The following is a 24,437-nucleotide window of genomic DNA, read 5'->3' as shown; positions in this document are numbered from 1 at the left end:
CCAAGTGTGGAGACCTGGATCAATGACATGGCGGGCTTCATTAAGCTAGAGAAGGTCAAGTTCGCCCTTAGAGGATTGGTGCAAGGGTTCTTTAAGCGGTGGCAACCTTTCCTCGACTTTCTGGCTCAACGATAGGGTACTGGGATAGTAGCAGCAGCAACCCGGGGAGGGGCGGGGGTGGGGGTGGGGGGGGGGGGGGGCGATGACTATGTTTGTTTATTTTATTTAAATTTGATTTATTTAATTTTAATTTATGGTTGAGTTTTCTTGTTGGGGGGGTGGGGGGAGTGTGATACGTGTGATGTTACGGTTTGGGGGGATTTGTGGGTGTTATGGGGCAGTTAGTTGCATATTATTACTTGTTATATTTTTATATTTTCTGTAAAAAATTCCCAATAAAAATTACTTTTTTTAAAAAACTGTGTGTGTCTGACTGTCTGTGTGTGTAAGTGTGTTTAACTGTGTGTAAGTGTGTCTGACTATATGTGTGTGTGTTTAACTGTATGTGTAAGTGTGTCTGACTATGTGTGTGTAAATGTGTTTAACTGTGTGTGTAAGTGTGCCTGACTGTATGTGTGTGTTTAACTGTGTGTAAGTATGTCTGACTGTGTGTCTGACTGTATGCGTGTGTGTAAGTGTGTTTAATTGTGTGTGTAAGTGTGTCTGACTATGTGTGTGTAAGTGTGTTTAATTGTGTAAGTGTGTTTAATTGTGTAAGTGTGTTTAATTGTGTGTGTGTCTGACTGTATGTGTGTGTAAGTGTATTAACTGTGTGTAAATGTATCTGACTGTGTGGGTGTAAGTATGTTTAACTGTATGTGTAAGTGTGTCTGACCGTGTGTGTAAGTGTGTTTAACTGTGTGTGTCTGACTGTATGTGTGTGTTTAACTGTTTGTGTGTGTCTGACTGTATGCGTGTGTGTAAGTGTGTTTAACTGTGTGTGTAAGTGTGTCTGACCATGTGTGTAAGTGTGTTTAACTGTGTGTGTAAGTGTGTCTGACCGTGTGTGTAAGTGTGTTTAACTGTGTGTGTAAGTGTGTCTGACCGTGTGTGTAAGTGTGTTTAACTGTGTGTGTAAGTGTGTCTGACCGTGTGTGCAAGTGTGTCTGACCGTGTGTGTAAGTGTGTTTAACTGTGTGTGCAAGTGTGTGTTTGTGAAGCGAGCACCCCAGCTCTGTAAAAGGTAGGCGTGGAATGTATCAGAAGCAGTTTGCAGCAGGGGGATTGGCTCCCGGTGCCGCACGTGGTTTCACAGCTGATTTCCTGTGGCAATGTTTATGTCAGTTTCCCGAAGCGATCGGTGAACATGAAGCACTGAGAGAGAGGGAGGAAAACACTGGCTCCGAGCGGAGATGGCCGAGTCCAACGCGATCCCGGTGCAAGACGAGAACAACTGTCCCATCAAAGTGGACCACGACCGCAAAAGGAGGCAGTTCGAGGTCCGGCTGAACGGTAAGCAGCAGAGATCCTCTCCGTGTGTCTCTCACCTTTGTTTTCAACCAAAGGGAGATTATACTCCTTAAAAGGGCAAACGCTTTCTCTGACAATCCCCCCCACCCCATTCCACAAAGCAACAAACAATATCCGGCGGTGGGGACTTCAAGAGTCTTTTCACACACAAATGTTCGACACCTTGTTTTTACCGAGCTATTTATAATCCCGATGGGCCGAAAGGTTAACCCTTTATTTGCTCCGTCTCTGCTGGCTCCGACTTTGACTCCTGCCTCCCTTAATTGTGTATCCCGCAGAATTACCCCTCACTGACAGTCACTGTGGAGTTACTGCTATTCCCTATGTTGATTTGGCATCTTCCAAAATTGGGTGTAAAAATCGAACCTCTGCATCATGCCTCTGAAGTGGACTTCTTTCTTGGCCTTTGCGAACTGCGTTGTCAAATTATGGTAAAGTTTAAGCTACACGCCCTTGGCTAGGAGAGGCTGCATGTGAACTGAAGGTGAACTCGGGGTAGATGTCAGGGGTGGGGTGGGGCGGTGCTGGTCAGGAGGAATGAGCTGAATTCCACAGGGAATAGTAGATATCCAGAATGTGGCCTGGTCCCAATGGGCTCCTTTTGGGGCAGAACCGCAAGGAAACCTTAACCGCCTCCCCTTGACCCCTCCCCAGAACCTCCATCAAAATGACCTGATGGAAGCACAGTAGCTGCAGAAGCTGTAGGTGGGGAATGGGTGGGGTGCGGGAGGAACTTCACTGCTCTGGAGCCTCATCCCCTCCAGCAAGGGGCTCGATGGATAGTCGTCAGGTACAGGGGACCCTGAATGATTTCCATTTCCTCTGTCTGTCCAATCAGTAGAGTGCTGAAACCAATCTGAAGATCTCCCTCCCACAATCCTGGTAAGCAGCAGCCAGTTTAACAGCTTCCAGTTCCTGACACCTTTCAAAATAGCAGAATGTCCCAAAGGTGCTTCAGAGAGATGTAATCAGGGAACAAAAAAAAACTGACACTGTGCTAAAGAAGGCGGGTTTATTTTTAATCCTTTACACAGGATGTGGGTGCCACTGGCAAGGCAAATATTTACTGCCCTTCCCTCATTGCCTGTGAAAATGTTTCAATATTGGTGAGGAAAAGCTGGATCTAAAGGCTACCAAGGCAGTGAGGAAAGTGAACCGCTTTAGAGGAGGAATTCCAGATGTCAGGAACCAGGTGGTTGAGATCATGGTGGGACAAAGGAATTGGAGGAATGCACCACGGTTCGAGGGATGCAACGTCATTTGAAAGTTGCAGAGCTTTAAGAGGTTACAGAGATAGGGAGGATGAGGACCCGGGAGGGATTTGAAATTAAGGACGAGAAATATAAACTTGAGTGAACTGGGAGCCAGTGTAGATTAGTGCACACAGAGGTAGTGGGTCAACTGGATTTCAGCCAATGAGCATATGGCCAGCAGAACTTTGGTTTGATTCATGTTTCGAGAGGGTGGCGATGAGAGCGGTCAGGGGGATATTGGACTGGTTGAGTCTGGAAGTCATCGATAAGGGTTTCAACAGATGATGGACAGAAGCAGTGGGCAAGACGGATGATGCGACAAGGGCAGGTATAAGTGGTCCCTGTTATGGAGATGTTATGGAGCTGAGCTGAAATAGGATGCCTGGGTTGGTATCAGTCTGGTTCAATCTGAGACAGTGACCAGGCACCAGGGTGAGGGCTGGAAGCAACAGATAAGGAACAGAGTTTGTGGCCATGTTCGGGGCAGCAGGGTAGCATGGTGGTTAGCATAAATGCTTCACAGCTCCAGGGTCCCAGGTTCGATTCCCGGCTGGGTCACTGTCTGTGTGGAGTCTGCACATCCTCCCCGTGTGTGCGTGGGTTTCCTCCGGGTGCTCCGGTTTCCTCCCACAGTCCAAAGATGTGCGGGTTAGGTGGATTGGCCATGCTAAATTGCCCGTAGTGTCCTAATAAAAGTAAGGTTAAGGGGGGGTTGTTGGGTTACGGATATAGGGTGGATACGTGGGTTTGAGTAGGGTGATCATGGCTCGGCACAACATTGAGGGCCGAAGGGCCTGTTCTGTGCTGTACTGTTCTATGTTCTATGTTCTATGTGGTTGTTGTATCTGAGAAGCTCCTTTTTTAAATGATTCAGTCCGGGAAAGTAAAGTCACTTTGCTTGAAAACATTCAATGTTACTTGAAGCACTTCTGAACTATTTCTGGGAGACACGATGTGCCTTTGTAAAAATGCAAGTTCTTTCTTTTAAAACACTATCAGCAGCGCATTGACCACAGAGGTAACAGGCTCCCATGTATCCATAGAATCGCAGTGCAGTGCAGAATACAGTGCAGAAGGAGGCCATTCAGCCCATCGAGTCTGCACCGACCATCTGAAAGAGCACATTACCTAGGCCCACACCCCCCTGGAACCCTGTAACCTCACCTAACCTACATATCATTGGATGACGGGAGGAAACCAGAGCACTCGGAGGAAACCCACGCAGACATGGAGAGAATGTGCAAACTCCACGCAGTCACCTGATGCCGGAATCGAACCTGGGTCTCTGGTGCTGTGAGGCAGCAGTGCTAACCACCTGTGCCACCATGCTGCGCGATAGTAGTAGTGTAGTGTGATTGTTACATGGTGATTTCCATTGTAAGGGTAACTAATTGCACCCCCTGGAGGCTGTGAGGGTAAATATTCAGAGTGATAGGGTGTAGATTTCACATCCACAATCCTCAGCACAGCAAGTTCTCAATCTCCAATCTGTCAACAGAACATGTCCAGAGATGTGTTCTCACAGGGAGCGTTTGGAGATTCAGGCTGAAGCCACAATCGCACAATTCCTGGCAGGTACTAAACAGAGGAGCCAGTTGGCCCACTTGATTTAGCTATGTTGGCACTTTTTCAAAAGTAAATTATTGCTCACCTCCCACCTTGGCCCAGTACCGAAGGCGTGTGGAACTGAACTACAGCCGGATAAAATAGTCAACCAGGGCTCCTGGTACAGCTGGCCATTCCCAATTCATACTGGGAATAGAAAGAAAAAGAATGACATTGTTTCGAGAGCACCTTTCAGAACCTCAGGACATCCCAAAGCACTTTATAGCCAATGAAGTACTTTTGAGTTGTAATCGCTGTTGTACTGCCAGGAACATGGCAGCCAGTTTGCGCACACACAGCAATGTGATAAGGACAAAATTATCTGTATTTTAATGACATACAATGAGGGTTAAATGTTGACCAACATACCGTGGAGAACACCCCTCTCTTCTGCAATAGTGGTAAACGTATCCCCATGAGAAGATTGACAGAGCTTTGGATTGACATCTCTTCCAAAAGAGCTTTGCAGTGCCGTGTCATAGATTTTGTACTCAAGTCTCTGGAAAGGGACTGGAACCTGCAATCGCTCCAAGAAGCTGGGGACAGTGGGGGTGTAACTTGAAAATTTCAGATAGATTTTAGTGCGACAATGGTAATAAAGCATTGGGGTATGAAGTGACATTTACTCAGGTCGTGTGTTTCTGCTGAACAGGTCGATTCTCAAACCTCATGGGCGGGATTCTCTGTTGGCTGACGCTGGAATCGCAAAACGCGATTGGGGCGGAGAATCGGTTCCGACGCCGAAATCGCAGCGGGCGCCGATTTCATGCCAAATCGCAATTCTCCGTCGCCTTGACAGCGGCGTCAATGCGTTCCAGAAAGCTCGTAAAGTATACATCATTGGCATATCATTCACGGCCCTGATTCTCCAAGGACTCAGCGATTCTCTGCCTCCAATGGGCCGAATTCCTGACAGCACTGTTCATTTGTGCTTTTAAAAATCGTAAACCAGCGTCGTGGCTGCTGAGGGAGAGTGAGGGGGTACGGAAAGTGTCCAACATCACCATAGTTTGCTGATAGTTGTGCCCCTGGCTGGGGGGCTTCTGCCTGGGCTTGGGCGAGTAACGGGGGTGGCCAGGAGGTGGTCTGTGGGGGCAGGGTGGATGGGCATGGAGCACCATTGCTGTGGCCTGCAAGGCAGCTCTGCAGCTGCGCATGTCGCTGACACACTGTGAACTTAGGGCCACAGGTCATATGGGTGTCCCCTCAGGGCACTTCCCTAAGTGCCCTCTGGCCCCAACCAACCCATCAGCTGTACGGGCGCACTCCAGTGCAACGAGTGCCATCTTGTTGACTGGGATGAGTATGAGTGGGGAGTGTAATGTGTATGTGCAGCTTTCAGCCCCCCCGAATGTCAATAATGGACCCTGCGAATCCTGCACCGTTTCTTATTGGAATCGACTGTGTTCCGTGTGGTGTCTGTGCTAGCCCCTCCACAGTTGCTGTATCGGTCCAGGTGCAGCGGCAGTTTTGTGTCGTGGAAGTCCTGCCCCGGTGTCAACACATAGTCTCGGGAACGGAGAATCCCGCCCATATCTTTGGTCACATGAGGCAGGAGGACCCACAGTCATAACTGGCACAAAGGAAGATGGTTGGTGGTGGTTAGAGGTCAATCATCTCATTTCCAGGACGTCACTGCAGGAGTTCCTCAGGGTAGTGTCCTCGGCCCAACCATCTTCAGCTGCTTCATCAGTGACCTCCCTTCCATCATAAGGTCAGAAGTGGGGATGTTTGCAGATAACTGCGCAATGTTCAGTATCATTCGTGGTTATCATCAGTATCCTCAGATACTGAAGCAGTGCATGTCTAAATGCAGCAAGATCTGGACAATATCCAGGCTTGGGCTGACAAGTGGCAAGTAACATTCACACTACACAAGTTCCAGGCAATGGCCACCTCCAACTAGAGAGGATCTAACCATTGCCCCCTGACATTCAATGGCATTCACTCCCCCCTAATCAACATCCTGGGATTACCATTTACCAGAAACTGAGCTGGACTAGCCATATTAATACTGTGGCTACAAGAGCAGGTCAGAGGCTATGAATCCTGCGGTGAGTAACTCACTTCCTAACTCCTCAAAGCCTGCTACCATCTACAAAGCACAAGTCAGGAATGTAATGGAATTCTCTCCACTTGCCTGGATGAGTGCAGCTCCAACAACACTCAAGAGGTTGGACACCAACCAGTACAAAGCAACACATTCTTGGAAGAGCAGGGTCGGATTAGAACAAGTCAACATGGATTTAGTAAGGGGAGGTCGTGCCTGACGAACCTGTTAGAATTCTTTGAGGAGGTGACAAGTAGGTTAGACCAGGGAAACCCAGTGGATGTGGTCTATCTGGATTTCCAAAAGGCTTTTGATAAGGTGCCACACAGGAGGCTGCTGAGTAAGGTGAGGGCCCATGGTGTTCGAGGTGAGCTACAGGCATGGGTTGAGGATTGGCTGTCTGACAGAAGGCAGAGAGTTGGGATAAAAGGTTCTTTTTCGGAATGGCAGCCGGTGACCAGCGGTGTCCCACAGGGTTCAGTATTGGGGCCGCAGCTGTTCACCATATATATTAATGATCTGGATGAAGGGACTGGGGGCATTCTAGCGAAGTTTGCCGATGATACGAAGTTAGGTAGTCAGGCAGGTAGTGCTGAGGAAGTGGGGAGGCTGCAGAAGGATCTAGACAGTTTGGGAGAGTGGTGCAGGAAATGGCTGATGCAATTCAACGTGAGAAAATGTGAGGTCTTGCACTTTGGAAAAAAGAATCCAAGCATAGACTACTTTCTAAACGGTGAGAAAATTCATAATGCCAAAGTACAAAGGGATCTGGGAGTGCTAGTCGAGGATTCCCTAAAGGTAAACATGCAGGTTGAATCTGTGATTAAGAAAGCGAATGCAATGTTGTCATTTATCTCAAGAGGGTTGGAATATAAAAGCAGCGATGTGCTACTGAGCCTTTATCAGGCTCTGGTTAGGCCCCATTTGGAATACTGTGTCCAGTTTTGGGCCCCACATCTCAGGAAGGACATACTGGCACTGGAGCGTGTCCAGCGGAGATTCACACGGATGATCCCTGGAATGGCGGGTCTAACATATGATGAACGGCTGAGGATTCTGGGATTGTATTCATTGGAGTTTAGAAGGTTAAGGGGAGATCTAATAGAAACTTACAAGATAATACATGGCTTAGAAAGGGTGGACGCAAAGAAACTGTTTCCGTTAGGCGAGGAGACGAGGACCCGTGGGCACAGCCTTAGAATTAGAGGGGGTAAATTCAGAACAGAAATGCGGAGACGTTTCTTCAGCCAGAGAGTGGTGGGCCTGTGGAATTCATTGCCGCGGAGTGCAGTGGAGGCCGGGACGCTAAATGGCTTCAAGGCAGAGATAGATAAATTCTTGATGTCGCGAGGAATTAAGGGCTACGGGGAGAATGCTGGTAGGTGGAGTTGAAATGCCCATCAGCCATGATTGAATGGCGGAGTGGACTCGATGGGCCGAATGGCCTTACTTCCACTCCTATGTCTTATGGTCTTATTTAATTGCTATCCCTTCCACAAATATCCATTCCCTCCAGCTCTGACCCACAGTGGCAGCTGTGTGTACCATCCACAAGATGCACTGCAGGAACCCACCAAGGTCCCTTAGGCAGCACCTTCCAAACCCACAGCCATTACCACCTAAAAGAACATGTGCAGCAAATACCTGGGAACCCCACTACCTGGAGGTTGCCCTCCAAGTCACTCACTATCCTGACTTAGAAATATATTGCCGTTCCTTTACTGTCGCTGGGGCCAGATCCTGGAACTCCCCACCCCCCCGCCCCCTTACAACACTGAGTATACCTACTTCACAGGGGCTTCAGCAGTTAAAGAAGGCTGCTCACCACCACTTACTGAAGGGCAGCTAGGGATGAGCAATAAATGCTGGCCTAGCCAGTAACTCCTACATCCCCTAAATTAATTTTAAAAACAAGGTAGTGGGATTCAGAGTGCAGATTTGCTTTGTTTTCTTGCCATTAGACCATAAGATATGGGAACAGAATTATGTAATTCGACCCTCCACCATTCAATCATGGCTGATATATTCCTCATCCCATTCTCTTGCCTTCTCCGATAATCCCTGATCCCCTTATTAATCAAAAAATCCCCTTGTAAGTTCGAGAACACCAAATCTGTGCTTGAGGTACTGTTACGTAATTTGTGCTTGAGATACGTGGGCATACTGTGGTTAGCACTGTGGCCTCACCACACGAGGGTCCCAGGTTCGATTCCCCGACTGGGGCACTGTCTGTGCGGAGTCTGCATGTTCTCCCCGTGTCTGCGTGGGTTTCCTCCGGGTGTTCCAGTTTCCTCCCACAAGTTCCGAAAGACGTGCTGTTAGGTAATTTGGACATTCTGAATTCTCCCTCTGTGTACCCGAACAGGCGCCGGAATGTGGCGACTGGAGGCTCTTCATTGCAATGTAAGCCTACTTGTGACAATAAAGATTATTATTATTACCTATAGAACTACAGACCAAGGCCATCTCTGCTGCTGCTCTACCTCATCAGTAAGGTGTTAGACTCAAAGTGCGATGCACCTTGATGGATAAGCTATCGCCATTCTGAATGATTAGTAACAAGCTGCTCCCAGTCATTAAGGTCAATGCCACCATTCTTTAAGGCGGACTTCAGAGTACCTCGGAAGCGTTTTCATAGAATCCCTACATTGCAGAAGGAAACCATTCGGCCCATTGTGTTTGCACCAGCTCTTGGAAACAGCACCCCACTTAAACCCACGCCTCCACCCTATCCCCATAATCCCACCTAATCTTTTGGACATGAAGGGGCAATTTAGCATGGCCAATCCACCTAACCTGCACATCTTTGGACTGTGGGAGGAAACCAGAGCACCCGGAGGAAACCCACCCAGACACGGGGAGAAGGTGCAGACTCCACACAGTCACCCGAGGCTGTTTTCTTTGTCCTCCCTGAGAGAGTTGAGCATTTGAGAGTTGAGAAAGCCGGAGATGAAAGGGAAAATGTTTTTCACACATCTGGACACAGTGCCCAGTTCATCGATGTAGATTTTTGCAGGAGCTTTACCTGAATGCTTGTGGAGCTGGCTTTAAGAAAGACACTAGTGTTTATTCAAACAGCAGAGGATGTGGCGGAGGCATTGCTGATGGAGTTCCTCGAGAGCTCTTGTGTGTCCCAGGTACCCAGTCCAGGTACAGGAGTGGGGTGGCTTCAACTGCTTTGTACACTATGACTTTTGCCGAGTTGTGGACCTCTTTGATGCCAAACACTTTGCTTGTAGAAAGAGGTGGTGCAGTTGGATCTCCTCGTCAATGGTTACTTTTTGAGAGAGCTGGGCTGCGAAGATATGGGAAGTGTTCAATATTTTCCAGAATCTCTCCATCAACGTACATGGTAGGTGGAATATTTGGCTGACTGGGTGTGGGTTGATATGAAACAAAAACAGAAAATACTGGACAATCCCAGCATGTCTGACAGCATCTGTAGAGAGAGAAGGGATCTAACGTTTCGAGTCTGGATGACCCTTTGTCAATTGATGATAGAAGTTTTGTTTCGGCAACTAAGGTTAGGTAAGTGACTGGAAAACAGGGATACGGGTGGAGTTGTGGGCTAGGTAGGGTGCTCTTTCCAAGTGCCGGTGCAGACTCGACAGGCCGAATGGCCTCCTTCTGCACTGTAAATTCTATGATTCTATGAACATTCGAGTACAGGCCAAATTTCATGTGTGTAGAATTAAAGAGATCAAGAGTGGCTTGCAAATCTGGTGTGGAGTTGGGAGTGGGGGGCGGGGGGGGGGGGGGGGGGGGAGGGGGGTGAATTGCAGATACCAATTCCCAAGTGACAATGAACACCAATTTGCTCTTGTACCACAATCAGCACCTGGATTAGATGTTGCCAACACTCCAGAAATGGCCTGGGTCTGCAGGTATGAAAGATTAATCTCCAGAACAGTGTTGCGAGTTAACAACAAGAGGAAAGAAACCATTGGGATCATTCTTTTATTTTTAATCACTTTTCATTATCTTTTCATCTGTTTATTAGTTAAAAAATATGAGCGATATTTGACTGGTCAGGAATGAGCTAATCAAGTAGTAATGAACAGGGCCCGGGAGAGGGGGGTGCAGACAATGCCAAACACTGGGGTCTGGGTTGGGGTGAGGTGGGGTGGGGGTTGGAATATGTGTGTGAAACTGGATTGCTCATCGTCCAGACTGAGCAGAAGCTGTAGGTTGGGTCAAGAAGACATTCAGAACTAGAGAATTCAAATCTTCTTAAAGCCGGCGTGTCAATGTCACGTCAGTTTCACTAGTTGCTGCGTTGCTGCTTCCCACCTTCGGACAGCTTCGACTTTCCAATTTTTGTTAGTGAAAAGCCCACGGAAAGGAGTTCAAGGAAGCTGGAGAGGGGGTGGGGTTGGAGAGGGGGTGGGGGGGGGGGGGGGTTGGAGAGGAGGTGGGGGAAGTTGGAGAGGGGTGGGGGAAGTTGGAGAGGGGGTGGGGGAAGTTGGAGAGGGGGTGGGGGGAGGTGGAGAGGGGGTGGGGGAGGTTGGAGAGGGGGTGGGGGAGGTTGGAGAGGGGGTGGGGGAGGTTGGAGAGGGGGTGGGGGAGGTTGGAGAGGGGGTGGGGGAGGTTGGAGAGGGGGTGGGGAAGTTGGAGAGGGGGTGGGAGAGGTTGGAGAGGGGGTGGGGGAGGTTGGAGAGAGGGTTGGGGGGTTGGAGAGAGGGGGGGTTGGAGAGGGGTTGGGGGGGTTGGAGAGGGGTTGGGGGATGGAGAGAGGGTGGGGGGGTTGGAGAGGGGGTGGGGGGGTTGGAGAGGGGGTGGGGGGGGTTGGAGAGGGGTTGGGGGGGTTGGAGAGGGGTTTGGGGGGGTTGGAGAGGGGTTGGGGGGATGGAGAGAGGGTGGGGAGGTTGGAGAGGGGTTGGGGGGATGGAGAGAGGGTGGGGGGGTTGGAGAGGGGGTGGGGAGGTTGGAGAGGGGGTGGGGGAGGTTGGAGAGGGGGTGGGGGAGGTTGGAGAGGGGGTGGGGGAGGTTGGAGAGGGGGTGGGGGGGTTGGAGAGGGGGGTGGGGTTGGAGAGGGGGTTGGGGTTGGAGAGGGGGTGGGGTTGGAGAGGGGGTGGGGTTGGAGAGGGGGTGGGGTTGGAGAGGGGGTGGGGGAGGTTAGAGAAGGGGTGGTGGAGGTTGGAGAGGGCGTGGGGAGGTTGGAGAGGGGGTGGGGGAGGTTAGAGAAGGGGTGGTGGAGGTTGGAGAGGGGGTGGGGAGTTTGGAGAGGGGGTGGGGGAGGTTGGAGAGGGGGTGGGGGTTGGAGAGGGGGTGGGGGAGGTTGGAGAGGGGGTGGGGAGGTTGGAGAGGGGGTGGGGGGGGTTGGAGAGAGGGGGGGTTGGAGAGGGGTTGGGGGATGGAGAGAGGGTGGGGGGGTTGGAGAGAGGGTGGGGGGTTGGAGAGGGGATGGGGGGGGTTGGAGAGGGGATGGGGGGGTTGGAGAGGGGGTGGGGGGGTTGGAGAGGGGGTGAGGGAGGTTGGAGAGGGGGTGGGGGAGGTTGGAGACGGGGTTGGGGGGTTGGAGAGAGGGGGGTTGGAGAGGGGTTGGGGGGATGGAGAGAGGGTGGGGGGTTGGAGATAGGGTGGGGGGGTTGGAGAGGGGGTGGGGGGGGGTTGGAGAGGGGGTGGGGGGGGTTGGAGAGGGGGTGGGGGGGTTGGAGAGGGGGTGGGGGAGGTTGGAGAGGGGGTGGGGGAATGGAGAGAGGGTGGGGGGGTTGGAAAGAGGGTGTGGGGGTTGGAGAGGGGGTGGGGGGGTTGGAGAGGGGTTCGGGGTTGGAGAGGGGGTGGTGGAGGTTGGAGAGGGGGTGGTGGAGGTTGGAGAGGGGGTGGGGGAGGTTGGAGAGGGGGTGGGGGAGGTTGGAGAGAGGGTTGGGGTTGGAGAGGGGGTGGGGGAGGTTAGAGAGGGGGTGGTGGAGGTTGGAGAGGGGGTGGGGACGTTGGAGAGGGGGTGGGGGAGGTTGGAGAGGGGGTGGGGGAGGTTGGAGAGGGGGTGGGGGGGTTGGAGAGGGGGTGGGGGGGAGAGGGGGTGGGGGGGGTTGGAGAGGGGTTGGGGGGATGGACAGGGGTTGGGGGGGGTTGGAGAGGGGTTGGTGGGGTTGGAGAGAGGGTGGGAGGGTTGGAGAGGGGGTGGGCGAGGGTTGGAGAGGGGGTGGGCGAGGGTTGGAGAGGGGGTGGGCGAGGGTTGGAGAGGGGGTGGGGGAGGGTTGGAGAGGGGGTGGGGGAGGTTGGAGAGGGGGTGGGGAGGTTGGAGAGGGGGTGGGGGAGGTTGGAGAGAGGGCTGGGGGGTTGGAGAGAGGGGGGGTTGGAGAGGGGTAGGGGGGGTTGGAGAGGGGTTGGGGGGGTTGGAGAGGGGGTGGGGGGATGGAGAGAGGGTGGGGGGGTTGGAGAGGGGGTGGGGGGGGTTGGAGAGGGGGTGGGGGAGTTTGGGGAGGGGGTGGGGGGGGGGTTGGAGAGGGGGTGGGGGGGTTGGAGAGGGGGTGGGGGGGTTGGAGAGGGGGTGGGGAGGTTGGAGAGGGGGTGGGTTGGAGAGGGGGTGGTGGAAGTTGGAGACTGTTGGTTGTGGGAATTGGGGGAAAGCTGGGGGGATTGGGAGTGTTAGGGGAGAGGTTGGGGGGTTGGAAGTGTTAAGGGGAGAGGTGGGGGGGGTGGGAGTGTTAAGGGAGAGGTTGGGAGTGCTGGGGAGAGGTTGGGGGGTTGGGAGTGTTAGGGGAGAGGTTGGGGGGTTGGGAGTGTTAGGGGAGAGGTGGGGGGGTGGGAGTGTTAATGGAGAGGTTGGGGGGGTGGGAGTGTTAATGGAGAGGTTGGGGGGGTGGGAGTGTTAATGGAGAGGTGGGGGGGGGGTTGGGAGCGTTAGGGGGGAGGTTGGGAGTGTTAGGGAGAGGTTGGGGGGTTGGGAGTGTTAAGGGAGAGGTTGGGAGTGCTAGGGGAGAGTTTGGGGGGTTGGGAGTGTTAAGGGAGAGGTTGGGAGTGTTAGGGGAGAGGTGGGGGGGGGGTTGGGAGTGTTAAGGGAGAGGTTGGGGGGGTTGGGAGTGTTAGGGGAGAGGTTGGGGGGGTTGCAGTGGGAGATGTTGGGGGAAGGTTGGAGGGGAGGTTGTGCATTCATTTGTAATTCTGGATGGATGAAATAAACTGGACTAGGTGGTCTTTGTCATCCATAATTATCCTACAAATAGAGGGTGCAATCATGGCTGGAGTTCTGTGTATTTTGTTGCTGATTAAAAGTTCCTGTGAGCAGACGTTGTGGGGTGAGATTGCCAGGGCAGGAGTGCATAATGGGCTCATTGCGAATCGGTAACCTATTTGATACTGCACATGATTCTCAAGAGCCTTTTATGTTGACTTCAATCTTGTCCTTTTGGCTACTTACCTATAATCCCACTCTGTCTTGGTGCTTTTTATGACGTTTTTCAGGTGTTGAAATATCGTGATAATGTTGTGTTGCATAGTAGATATCGAAAATGTGTTATCGTGAGAAGTAGCATTCAGCAGTTTTCAGATTTGCTGATCAAGAAAACACGGATATAATTGTGAACTATTCATTTTTTGTCTTCTGACCTCTTAAAAGTTGTGTTGCACAGATACACCTGAGGCCTCCAACACTTCTCACTTAACGTGAAAATATATGTTGTTCAATCAATCCACTTCATTACTTGGGGTCATTTGATCTTTCTACCCTCTGAGATTACTGATAAAATACTCCTTGTATGAAATAATTATATTGGATAAAAACATCTACCCAGGCAGGAGAAAGGTTTCTTGTACGTCTGCAGAATGGAAAAGATCTTATGCTGTTCATCTGGATTGCAAGTCGTGAATCTTTCTCCCAAATGCAATATTACACTCTCCATCTCCATATGGTGCCCTGTGCAAGACATGTTAATGAGGGCTGAGGCAGTTACCAAAATCACTAAATAACTAATGGGATATTTTCCTGTCAAATTAACAATATTGGTCAATGTTGTTAAAGTAACATTTGTACTTTTTTTGTTTAACAGTCATGGTGAGATCATCAATAAGACGCATATAAACTAACACCGCATTATACTGTTTCTGTTCTCAATATTAATGACCCATGCTGCATGTATATTGGATGATAATTGTGACCAGATGTCACTACTTTGACCTTTCTGTGACTTATTGCAGTGACTTATGGTCCGTAACTATATCAAATTGCCGTCCTTAACACATATAGGTGGAATTTCTTCACACCATAGTGAAATCCTAGGTACGTCACTTCTCAGAACTGGAAAGTGCACTTTTCCCATTTAAGGTAGACCTCTGTCCCCCAAAACTTATTAATACTTCCTCTAGGCAGAACATGTGCTCTTCAGGGGTGATGTCGGTGACTTAAATGTCATCAAGTTAGACCATTACTGTGGGAATTCCCTGGAGCAGATTGTCTGGAAAATAGCGCAGGTTGAAGTGGTACTGAAAGGTAGTCTTGTGTACTGAAAGGGCCCTATGTGGGTATTTATTGTGGCAAACGTCGGAGATTCATCATCCAATTCTAGTTGCAGGTAAGCATGACTAAGATCCAATTTTGAATAGGTAAGGCCCCCTGCAAACTTAGTGTAGAGGTCCTGGATCTGGGGAATCAGGTACCCATCGACCTGGGCAGTCTGATTCATGGTTAGTTTGTAGTCCCTGCAAATTCTTATTGAACGATCTGGTTTGATCGCTGTGCACTCGGAGGACTGAACCAGTTTGATTGTGCTCAACTCTTCTAATCTCTTAAACTCATCTTCAACCTTCGATGCAGTGCATATGTCACTGGTATGGCTCCGGAAAACTTGGGTGCCGAGTCCGGATTGACATAGATTTTGGCTTTGGCTTCTTTGATCCAGCCCAGTTCCTCGTGAAAACTTCTTCATCTCTTTATGGCATCTTGGGGAGGACGCCATTGGATATTTTAAAAATCTCCAACCAATTGAGCCTAATCTTCTGTAACCAGTTTCTCCCCCTCATGTTGGGTCAAGGCGGCACAGTGGCGCAGTGGTTAGCATTGCTGCCTATAGCGCTGGGGACCCGGGTTCGATCCCGGCCCTGGGTCACTGTCTGTGTGGAGTTTGCACACTGTCCCCATGTCTGCGTGGGTCTCACCCCAACAACCCAAAGATGTGCAGGTAGGTGGATTGGCCACGCTAAATTGCCCCTTAATTAGAAAAAAATAATAGGGTACTCTAAATTTATTTTTTAAAAAGGTTGGGTCTGTGCCCTTCCAGAACAACCAGGGGCAGATTAGCCTCCTGCCCTTTGTACGCCACTGGTGTGTTGATGGTTCCAAGGATTTTCACGGTTTCCCCATTATATGTATGTAGAAAGCTTGGCTATGGTACTGTTCAAACTTAGAGGCTGAGTTCCAACACGGATATATTGGAAAGTCTGCTCTCCCACTACACTCACTGAAGATCCAATGTCAACTTCCATTTTTAGGGGTTTGCTGTTTACCCTCAAGTCAATCTCAATTGGGGCTGTCTTATTCAATTGGCCTATATTCAACCGATATATTGCATGGTCTCCTTCAGAGCTCTTCTCCACTGTGTTCAGTGGTGCTGTGGACTGCTGCTGCTGTTGTTTTGTTTTGCATTGGCGCGCTTTGCCTCGCACAGCAACTTGCTTGAATGTGCCCCCTGCGGTGGTATCGGAAGCACCCAAACCCCCCAAACATGACAGATCTCCAGCGGATGGTCTCCCCCTCAATGATGGCAGTCCACTCTGACTTGGGCTGATGCCCATCTTTTCCCTGGTCCTTTGACTCTGGTCCAGTCCCGAGGGAGGTGTGTGGATCTCTGCCGTGCCTATTGATCCTGCCATGCAACTCACGGCCATACTGCCCAACGATTCATTGACCTCTCCTTCAGTCACACTTTGGAGCTCAGTGGCACCTTTCTCGGTGCACTCTGAACTATCACCTGAACTATCTCGATCATTTTTTTCAACATTATAGTGGTTTCAGCCAGAAGCTTCTTCTGGATATTAAGGTTATTGATCCCACAATCCAGGTGGCCACACAACATGTCCCCAAGCGCGGTCCCAAACGCGCAGTGCTCAGCAAGCTGGCGAAGCCTGACCGTGAAAGCTGAGATAGACTCTTAATGGTACCTCATTGCTCTTAATGGTACCTCATTGCAGAGTTACATTTCTAACTTTGGAGTTTAATTGAGGGCCTTGGGTTGAAGTTTTCTTTGACCCCAATTTTACTATCTGGCTAAAGGTCCTTGAGTCAGGTGTCTCCAGGGACATAAGGATCCGAATTAAATTATACGTTTGACATTAGACGAGACGAGACGGAAATGGGGGGGACGAACTGGGGACAGAAGTTGGTTGGGGATTCTGGAGTGAAGCACTGAGCAGGGCCAACTCCATCTCCTCCTACACAAGGCCCAGCCTCATGCAGTTCAAAGTGGTGCACAGAACACACGTGACCAGAATGCGAATGGACAGATTCTTCCCGGAGGTGGAGGACAAATGTGAACGGTGCCAGAGAGGCCCGGCCAACCACACCCACTTGTTTTGGGCTTGCCCCAAGCTTGCTGGGTGCTGGACAGCCTTCTCCGAGGCAATATCCAAGATTGTGCAGGTGAGGGTGAAGCCATGTATCAGAGCAGCCAGAGTTACACATGGGGAAGAGGGCCGACACCCTAGCTTTTGCTCCCTTAATCGCACGCCGGAGAATCCCTCTCAGCGGGCAATCAGCAGCACCACCCACAGCTGCAGACTGACTGGCAGACCTGGCACAATTTCTCCATTTGGAGAAGATCAAATACACCATCCGAGGGTCAGAAGAAGGCTTCCTTAAAGCACGGGGGCAATTTGTTGGCCTGTTCCAGGCCAACAATAGCTAGAAAGGAAGAAAACATTTTAAAAATTAGTAGAGGACGGACAGGAATGCACAATCCAGGGGGAGGGGGAGCGAACCTGAGGGGAACAAAGGAAACAAGGGGGAGGGAAAGGGGAGAGCACAAGTAAAGGGGGGGCTCAACCCCCAAGCAAACAGGGAGGCTACCCGCAGGGGGTGGAAGAGGATAGCGCATTGAGACAGGCGGCGATAAAATGTAAATAGGTACAAAATAAACTGATGTATTGCACAATAACGTACACAATGCAACTGTGTATAAAGTCGAAAATAGCAATAAAAATATTTTTGAAAAAAATAAATTATATGTTTGGGGCCTGCAATCTGTCAGAAATACCACATTGTTTATCCTCACCTGTGATCTCGTTCGCATTAAAAAATATAATGGAGCAGTTCAATGTACTGACTCCCATCCACAGCCCCTTGGTCAAACAGGTCTGGTTTACAGATGATGGGCATTTCCACTCACGGTTTAATGATTCCTGGCTCTCATTGGAGCTTCTTTCCTTTCTCAACTCCTCCTTCTTTCACACCCTGAATTCACGACGTCTGACGGCTGCGTTCGAAGCTTTTATCTCATCGCTACTGGTGGCCAGAGACAAACACTGGAGGCTCCCAGTAGTTAACAAGGGGGTTTATTGATGGAAGGCAAAGGCAGATAAGTAACAAGCACAGGGCACGGTCCAACAGATGTAATCACTTCAGCTACAGGGTCCACATTGCCCGGGGTGCTGCTCCCAGTGAGGTATTTTATATTGAGAAATTGAGGCTGAAGCACTGTCAATTCTTGAGGTAGAAGCTCAAGGGTTCAAGTCCCATCCCAAGACTTCTGCACAGAATCCAGGCTGATGCTCGAGCATTGAGTGAGTCTGCATTGGTAGAGGTGTTTACCTGTGTGTATGTCCTGCTCAGGTAGATGTAAATGATCCTGCGCCACCATTTTGAAGAAGAGTCAGGGGATTCTGACCAATATTGATCGCTGAACCAAAACACTAAGAACAAAGTGACTGCTCATTTAACTCCTTGCTGTTTGTGGGAGCTTGCTGTGTACAGTTTGGCTGCTGGGTTTCCTACGTTATAACAGTGAGTATGCTTCACAAAAGTACTGATGCTCGATCAATAACTCTCGAAGCGAGATTGGAGTACAATTGAAGGCTTTATTGGACTAGATGTTTACCCCAGCAGCGCAGGTACAGAATGTAGCAGCCGGGGAGACACAGACTCTTATACTCCGCCTTACTGGGCGGAACCAGCAGGCAGGCTTCACCAATGATCTTGCTGTCTCAGGTACCTCCCACACCAATGGTCTTGCAGCCTCAACCTGGGTACCGTAATACCCCTAATACCGACTACCACAAGTATCTAATTGGCTGGAAAGCACTTTGAGATGGCCTGAGGTCAATGAAATATCGTGTGTAAATACAATTCTTTTTCAGGTTTGAAAAGCTAAAACTTAGAATGCAAAAGAACTGCAGCAGTGTCAAAAGTAATGGGTGAGATCAGAAATGAATGAACTGGCAGTGAGGGGGGCTTGCACGAAGACTGGCATCCTGGGGGTGCTGTGGACTCCCTCCGTTTTGAGATTTCAAGGTGTTTTATCAAGATTCTGTTAATAATGGGTGAGTAAATCTATGAAGTTACCTATTCATAGAATCACAGAATTCCTACAGTGTAGAAGGACTGGGCCTTTGAAAGACCACCCTAGCCTGTGCCCAATTCACCCGTCCTATTCCTGCAACCCCACTCTATTGGTCAGAAGTTGAGCTGCAGGCACCAGACAGCCCTCCCACCCTCATGGTGGTAGGAACGGTGGATTGGGAAAGTAATTTCAAACAATCTTGCAAGTTGTCCTGTGAGACTGAAGTTAGCAACTGCATTTCTAGCCCGACTTTCAAAATGGATAGAGTCACTTTGCTGCATTGGGGGTGCATATTCCTGATCAGGAACAAAGTGTTGTTCAAGCCCTGTAACAGAGATTGTCAAATCACTGAATATTGATTGAAAGAAAGAAAAATACATGCATTTTATAGTGCCTTTCACAAGCTCAACACTTTACTGAGTGTTTTACATCCAATAAAGTCCTTTAGAATGACATCACTGTTATAATTGAGGAAAAGCAGCAGACAATCTGCAAACAGCAAGTTCCCACAAACAACAAATAACATGGGGTTTTACTTTGTGTAGATGAGGGGTGAATATTAGCTTGTTCCCTAGGGAGAACTTCTGTTCTGTTCTTCAAAGTAGTGCAATGGAATCTATTAGGCTCACTTAGAGGGCAAATGATTGAATGCCTCATGGCACCTCTGATAGTGCAGCACTCACCTGATACTGCACAAGGAGTGTCAGCCTGGATTGCATCCTTGGGTTTCTGGAGTGAAACTTACACCTGTGAACTTGGGAGTTGAGAGAGCTACCAATAGAGCCAGAGCTGGCCCACAGTGCACTATCCTGCAGTGTCATTGGGTATTGATCACAGCAAGAAAGCTGGCTGATTTTGCTTCCTCTGCCTCTAAATTCAGGGGCAGTGAGGCAGATGGTAGCATCCTCACCATTATTATCATCCAAGCAAGTAAACATTGATTCGAAATCCAAGCTCGGATCCTAGAAATGTTTTTTTTAAAATTCCAATTAAGGGCAATCTAGCGTGGCCAACCCACCTACCTTGCACATCTTTGGGTTGTGGGGGTCAGACCCACGCAGACACGGGGAGAATGTGCAAATTCCACATGGCCAGTGACCCGGCGTTGGGATCTAACCCGGGTCCCCAGCGACGTGAGGCAGCAGTGCTAACCACTGTGCCACCGTGCCACCATTGCAAGTGTATGTTTGAGTAACTGATCCCTGCTTTAGCTGTGCATCAGGGAAACTCTCCACTGGCTAGTTCAATGGTTGGTGACTTCTGTCTTTCTATCTTTGTGTGTGCGTGTACAAATGTGATATGATATCATCTATAATATAACAATAAAATAACCTGCAGCAAATTCAGTCCAAAGTGTGACCAGCTCCAAAGCACCGTGGTTGGCACTGTTGCCTCACAGTGCCAGGGCCTGAGGTCCAATTCCAACTTTGGGTGACTGTTTGTGTGAAGTTTGCACATTTCCCCCGTGCCTGCGTGGGTTTCCTCCGGGTGCTCCAGTTTCCTCCCACAGTCCAAAGATGTGGGGCGCGATTCTCCGCCCCCCACGCCAGGTGGGAGAATAGCGGGAGGGCCTCCTGACATTTTTTACGCCTCCCGCTATTCTCCCCCCCCCCCCCCCCCCCCCCCCCACCCGCCCCACGCCACAAATCGCCGCTCGCCTTAAAAAACAGCGATTCTCCGAGGCCGATGGGCCGAGCAGCCGGGCCTTCACACCCGTTTCAACACGGCAGCAACCACACCTGGTCGCTGCCGTCATGAAACAGGCGCCAGATGCCCGTTTGGGGCATCTAGGGGCCCGATTGGAACGGCAGTACCACTGCCGTGCCAAGGGGGGCATAGGCCAGCGATCGGTGCCCACAGATCGCGGGCCTTGCGTCCGTAACGGACGCACTCTTTTCCCTCCGCCGCCCCGAAGATCAAGCCGCCACGTCCTGCGGGGCGGCTGAGGGAAAAGACAGCAATCGCGCATGCGCGGGTTGGCGCTGTCCAACCTGCGCATGCGCGGCTGACGTCACCGTACGCGTCAGCCGGCGTGACGCATGGGGCCCCGCTCCTAGCCCCGCCCAGGGGGGTGAATTGGGTCCCGGAAGTGGGCGCGGAGGCTGCCGTGGGTGACGGCCTGTCCCACGGCAGCCTTTACGATTCTCCGCATTTGCGGAGAATCTCACCTGTGCAGTTTAGGTGGATTGGCCATGAAAATTGCCCCTTAGTATCCAAATATGCTCAGGCTGGTTGGGCTTGTGAGAATAAGGCGAGAGAGGGTACTCTCTGGGACGGTCAGCGCAAGCTTGATGGGCCAAATGGCCTCCTTCTGAGCTGTAGGAATACAATGGATTCTTTCTATGGAGACTGTTAGAGGTTTTACAGACGTGGAATTTGAGGTTTACCACATTTGGGTTTCTTTCACAGGAATATGTCATAGATTGTAAAACAGCTGACTAGGAAACCAGAAACCCAATGGCTGGATAGCTGAGAGAAGAGGGTACCATCAGCACATGGAAGCTGGACCTTGTGTGTCGCTGCACCTTCCCAGACCCGGGGCAGAATTCTCCGCTCCCGGGAAAAATCATGAAGGCCGTCGTGAACTCAGCCGAGTTTCATGACGGCCTCGGAGGCCGCTCCTCTCACCGTATTCACCCCCACCCGGGGGGCTAGGAGCGGCGCTCCGTTATTCTCGGCCGCCGGGCCTTGACGCTTGAGTCAAAGCGGAAGCTGAGAATGACGCGACGGCGGCGCCTATGTGACTTCAGCCGCGCATGCGCAGGTTGGCCGGCTCCAACCTGCACATGCGCGGCTGACGTCACGACGGCTGACGGTTCAAACCCGTGCATGCGCGGTGGCCGTCTTCCCCTCCGCTGCCCCGCAAGACGTGGCGGCTTGATCTTGTGGGGCGGCGGAGGGGAAATTGTGCGTCCATTTGAGACGCCGGCCCGACGATCGGTGGGCACCGATAGCGGACCAGTCCCTTTCCGAGCACGGCCGTGGTGCTCACTCCCCTCTCCGCCCCCCACAAGCTTCAAACGGGCCTTTGGCGCCCATATTCACGACGGCAGCGACCAGGTGTGGTTGCCGCCGGCGTGAAACGGTCGCGAACGGCAGGCCGCTCGGCCCATCCGGGTCGGAGAATCGCCGGTCGGCGTGAAAAACGGCAAGCGCCGATTCTTCCGAGCGGGGGGTGGGAGAATCGCGGGGGGTGCCAGGGGGTGTGAAATGAGTCGCCCGGCCCTCCCGCGATTCTCCCACCTGGCGTGGGGAGCGGAGAATCGTGCCCTTTCAGGAGGATGGACATTTCCTTTTCCAATCGCTCACTGAAACTGTCCATCTTTCCCTTAGACACATGGTGCTCACAGTTCCATCTCTACGCTGTGCTCACATGTCATTATAATTTGGAAGTAATAATTTCATTGTTTTAGTTCTAAACGTGACTGAGCATCCAAAATTAACAACTAACTTGCACTCTCCAATATTTGGGTTTCCACGGTATTATAAGGGAAAAATTACTGGATTAAACGGTAATATTGGAGGATGACAGATTAATGTGAAATACCATGACAGCAGATTTCCTGCTAGGACTAGCTACAAGCAGCAGTAGAGGTTCAGAGAAGGGGTTGGAAAGACTTGCATTTATCCAGGACCTTGCTTGTCCCAAAGGATTAATTCTGAAACGTAGGGCTGAATTTTTTGGCTGTTTCCGCTGGCGGGATCTTCCCATCCCGCTGACTGCAACCCCCTGCCATGAGTTGCCTGGCGACGGAGGGTGTGCACAATGGGAAATCCCATTGACAACGGCAGGACTGGAAGACCGTGCCGCCGGTCAATGGCAGGTTGCCTCCGCTGCCCTGCGGGGGTGGGGGCAGGGCAGGAAATCCCACCCTACTCGTCACCGTTGTAAGATTTCCGCAAACGTTTGTTTTTCCCAAATGTTGTTCCCAAACCTGCAGCCTTCGTCACCCAGAGGAGCAAGATCATCAGGTGCATGTGAACATTGGTGCCTCCAGATTCTTCTTCAACTCACATACCATCCGAATCTGACACTGAGCACTGTTCTTTCATGTTGAGAGCACACCTAGTGTATTGTGAAGTCTCCTTCTCTAAGGGAGGACATACTTGTCTCAAGTGGATTGCAATGATGATTCTAAACTGATTCCTGGGATAAAGGGATTGTCCCACATGGAGAGATTGACGAGTCGAGTTGTGTATTCTTTAGAGTCAAAATGAATGAGAGGTTACCTCACTGGAACATAAAACACTTGAGGGACACGCCAGGGTAGACCCTGGGAGAATGTTTCCCCCGGCTGGGAAACCCAGAACTAGGTTTCAAAGTCTCAGAATATAGGGCTGGCCACTTAGGAATGAGATGAGGAGAAATGTCAACGTTCAAAGGGTAGGAATTTTCGACTTCAGAGGATTGTAGATACTTAGTGGTTAAGTAGATTTAAGACAAAGATTGGTACGATTTTAGATTGTTGTCTGTAAATTATCAGACACTTCAATAAGTTTATTAGTAAAATGTTTTACCCAGGTGCCTTTATTTGCGAGATGAATAAAGGACAAAATACAGGTTCATGAGGCACAGACTATGCAGTTATCGATGTAACTTCGCACGTCTTTATCTATGTCTGGCCATCAGCACAATCCCTTAGTCCATTCTCCCGTGACTCCTACCCGTTGATGGCCCTGAACATTGTGGTGCTGATAAATAATTTGGCAGGACGAGCGTTCAGATCCACATGGATTGTGCTCACCCAGCTGGACTGGGTGTAACCACTCAGAAACTGCTATGAATTGCGTCCACAGGCGACTGGGGTATGCTGTCGGGTGTTCCCCTTTCTTTTGCCAACACTTATTCACGCCATCCACTGGGTCCCCTCCATCATATCCCACTCCAGTCAAAATTGCCACCTTCATCTCTTCAAATGTCCGCCCACCCCAGCTATATTTTGGAGATTGGGCAAGGCAGAGCGTATCACTGGGTTTAAGCACATTAATACCAGTTTTACCTCCTCTACATCATTTAACCCATGCAAAACCTTCTGTTGGTTTGACTTCACAAAGAACACGTTTGGATCCGCTGTTGGCTTAAACACCTCAACTGTCTTGTCGATGTCAGTTAATTGCACTATGGTGTATGGAGTCACACGTGTGATGTTAGAATTCTGGCTAGTGGTGACCTGGTTCATAGGGGCAAGGGAATTTCCTGGGGGTGCCACCCATTATCAGAATCGGCACAATCGCAGACTTCCGCCTCTATCACTTCCTACTCTGCCCCTGGGTCACTACCCACTGATTCTGTTGTCAAGGAACATCCTTTTTTTTTTACAGACAATTGTGATTTTAATTTTCCAATGTTACGCAGGCACTTTGAATGGTCTGCTATGAGGCTCTATTCTCTTTCCCTACCTGGTGCGGGACCTTTACTGCAGCCCCCAGATTACTGCATTTCTCTTTTAATTCCTCTGCTGTCTGTTGTGCTGCGTCGCAACCCCAGGTCGCACACTGCTCTTTCTGATAGGCCTTCTCGCATTGCGCCTGAAACTGGCTCACCTGCAACAGGCTGGTTTGGTTCCT

The 24,437-nt window shown here is 50.5% G+C and overlaps 1 protein-coding gene across 1 annotated transcript in view; it reads left to right on the top strand.

The window, feature by feature from the left end:
- The first annotated feature begins 1,248 nt into the window (after window positions 1-1,248).
- natd1 overlaps window positions 1,249-24,437 on the top strand; it is a 46,007-nt gene continuing 22,818 nt past the window's right edge. The window contains exon 1 of the mRNA XM_038819462.1: window positions 1,249-1,452. Coding sequence (XP_038675390.1) covers window positions 1,353-1,452 — 100 coding nt within the window. The 5' untranslated portion in view covers window positions 1,249-1,352. The remainder of the gene's footprint in view (window positions 1,453-24,437) is intronic.

This window comes from Scyliorhinus canicula, chromosome 15, assembly GCF_902713615.1.
Source record: "Scyliorhinus canicula chromosome 15, sScyCan1.1, whole genome shotgun sequence".
Classification (NCBI taxonomy): Eukaryota; Metazoa; Chordata; class Chondrichthyes; order Carcharhiniformes; family Scyliorhinidae; genus Scyliorhinus; species Scyliorhinus canicula.
Note: the sequence above shows the minus strand (reverse complement) of the source record. Positions and strands in the feature narration are given on the sequence as shown.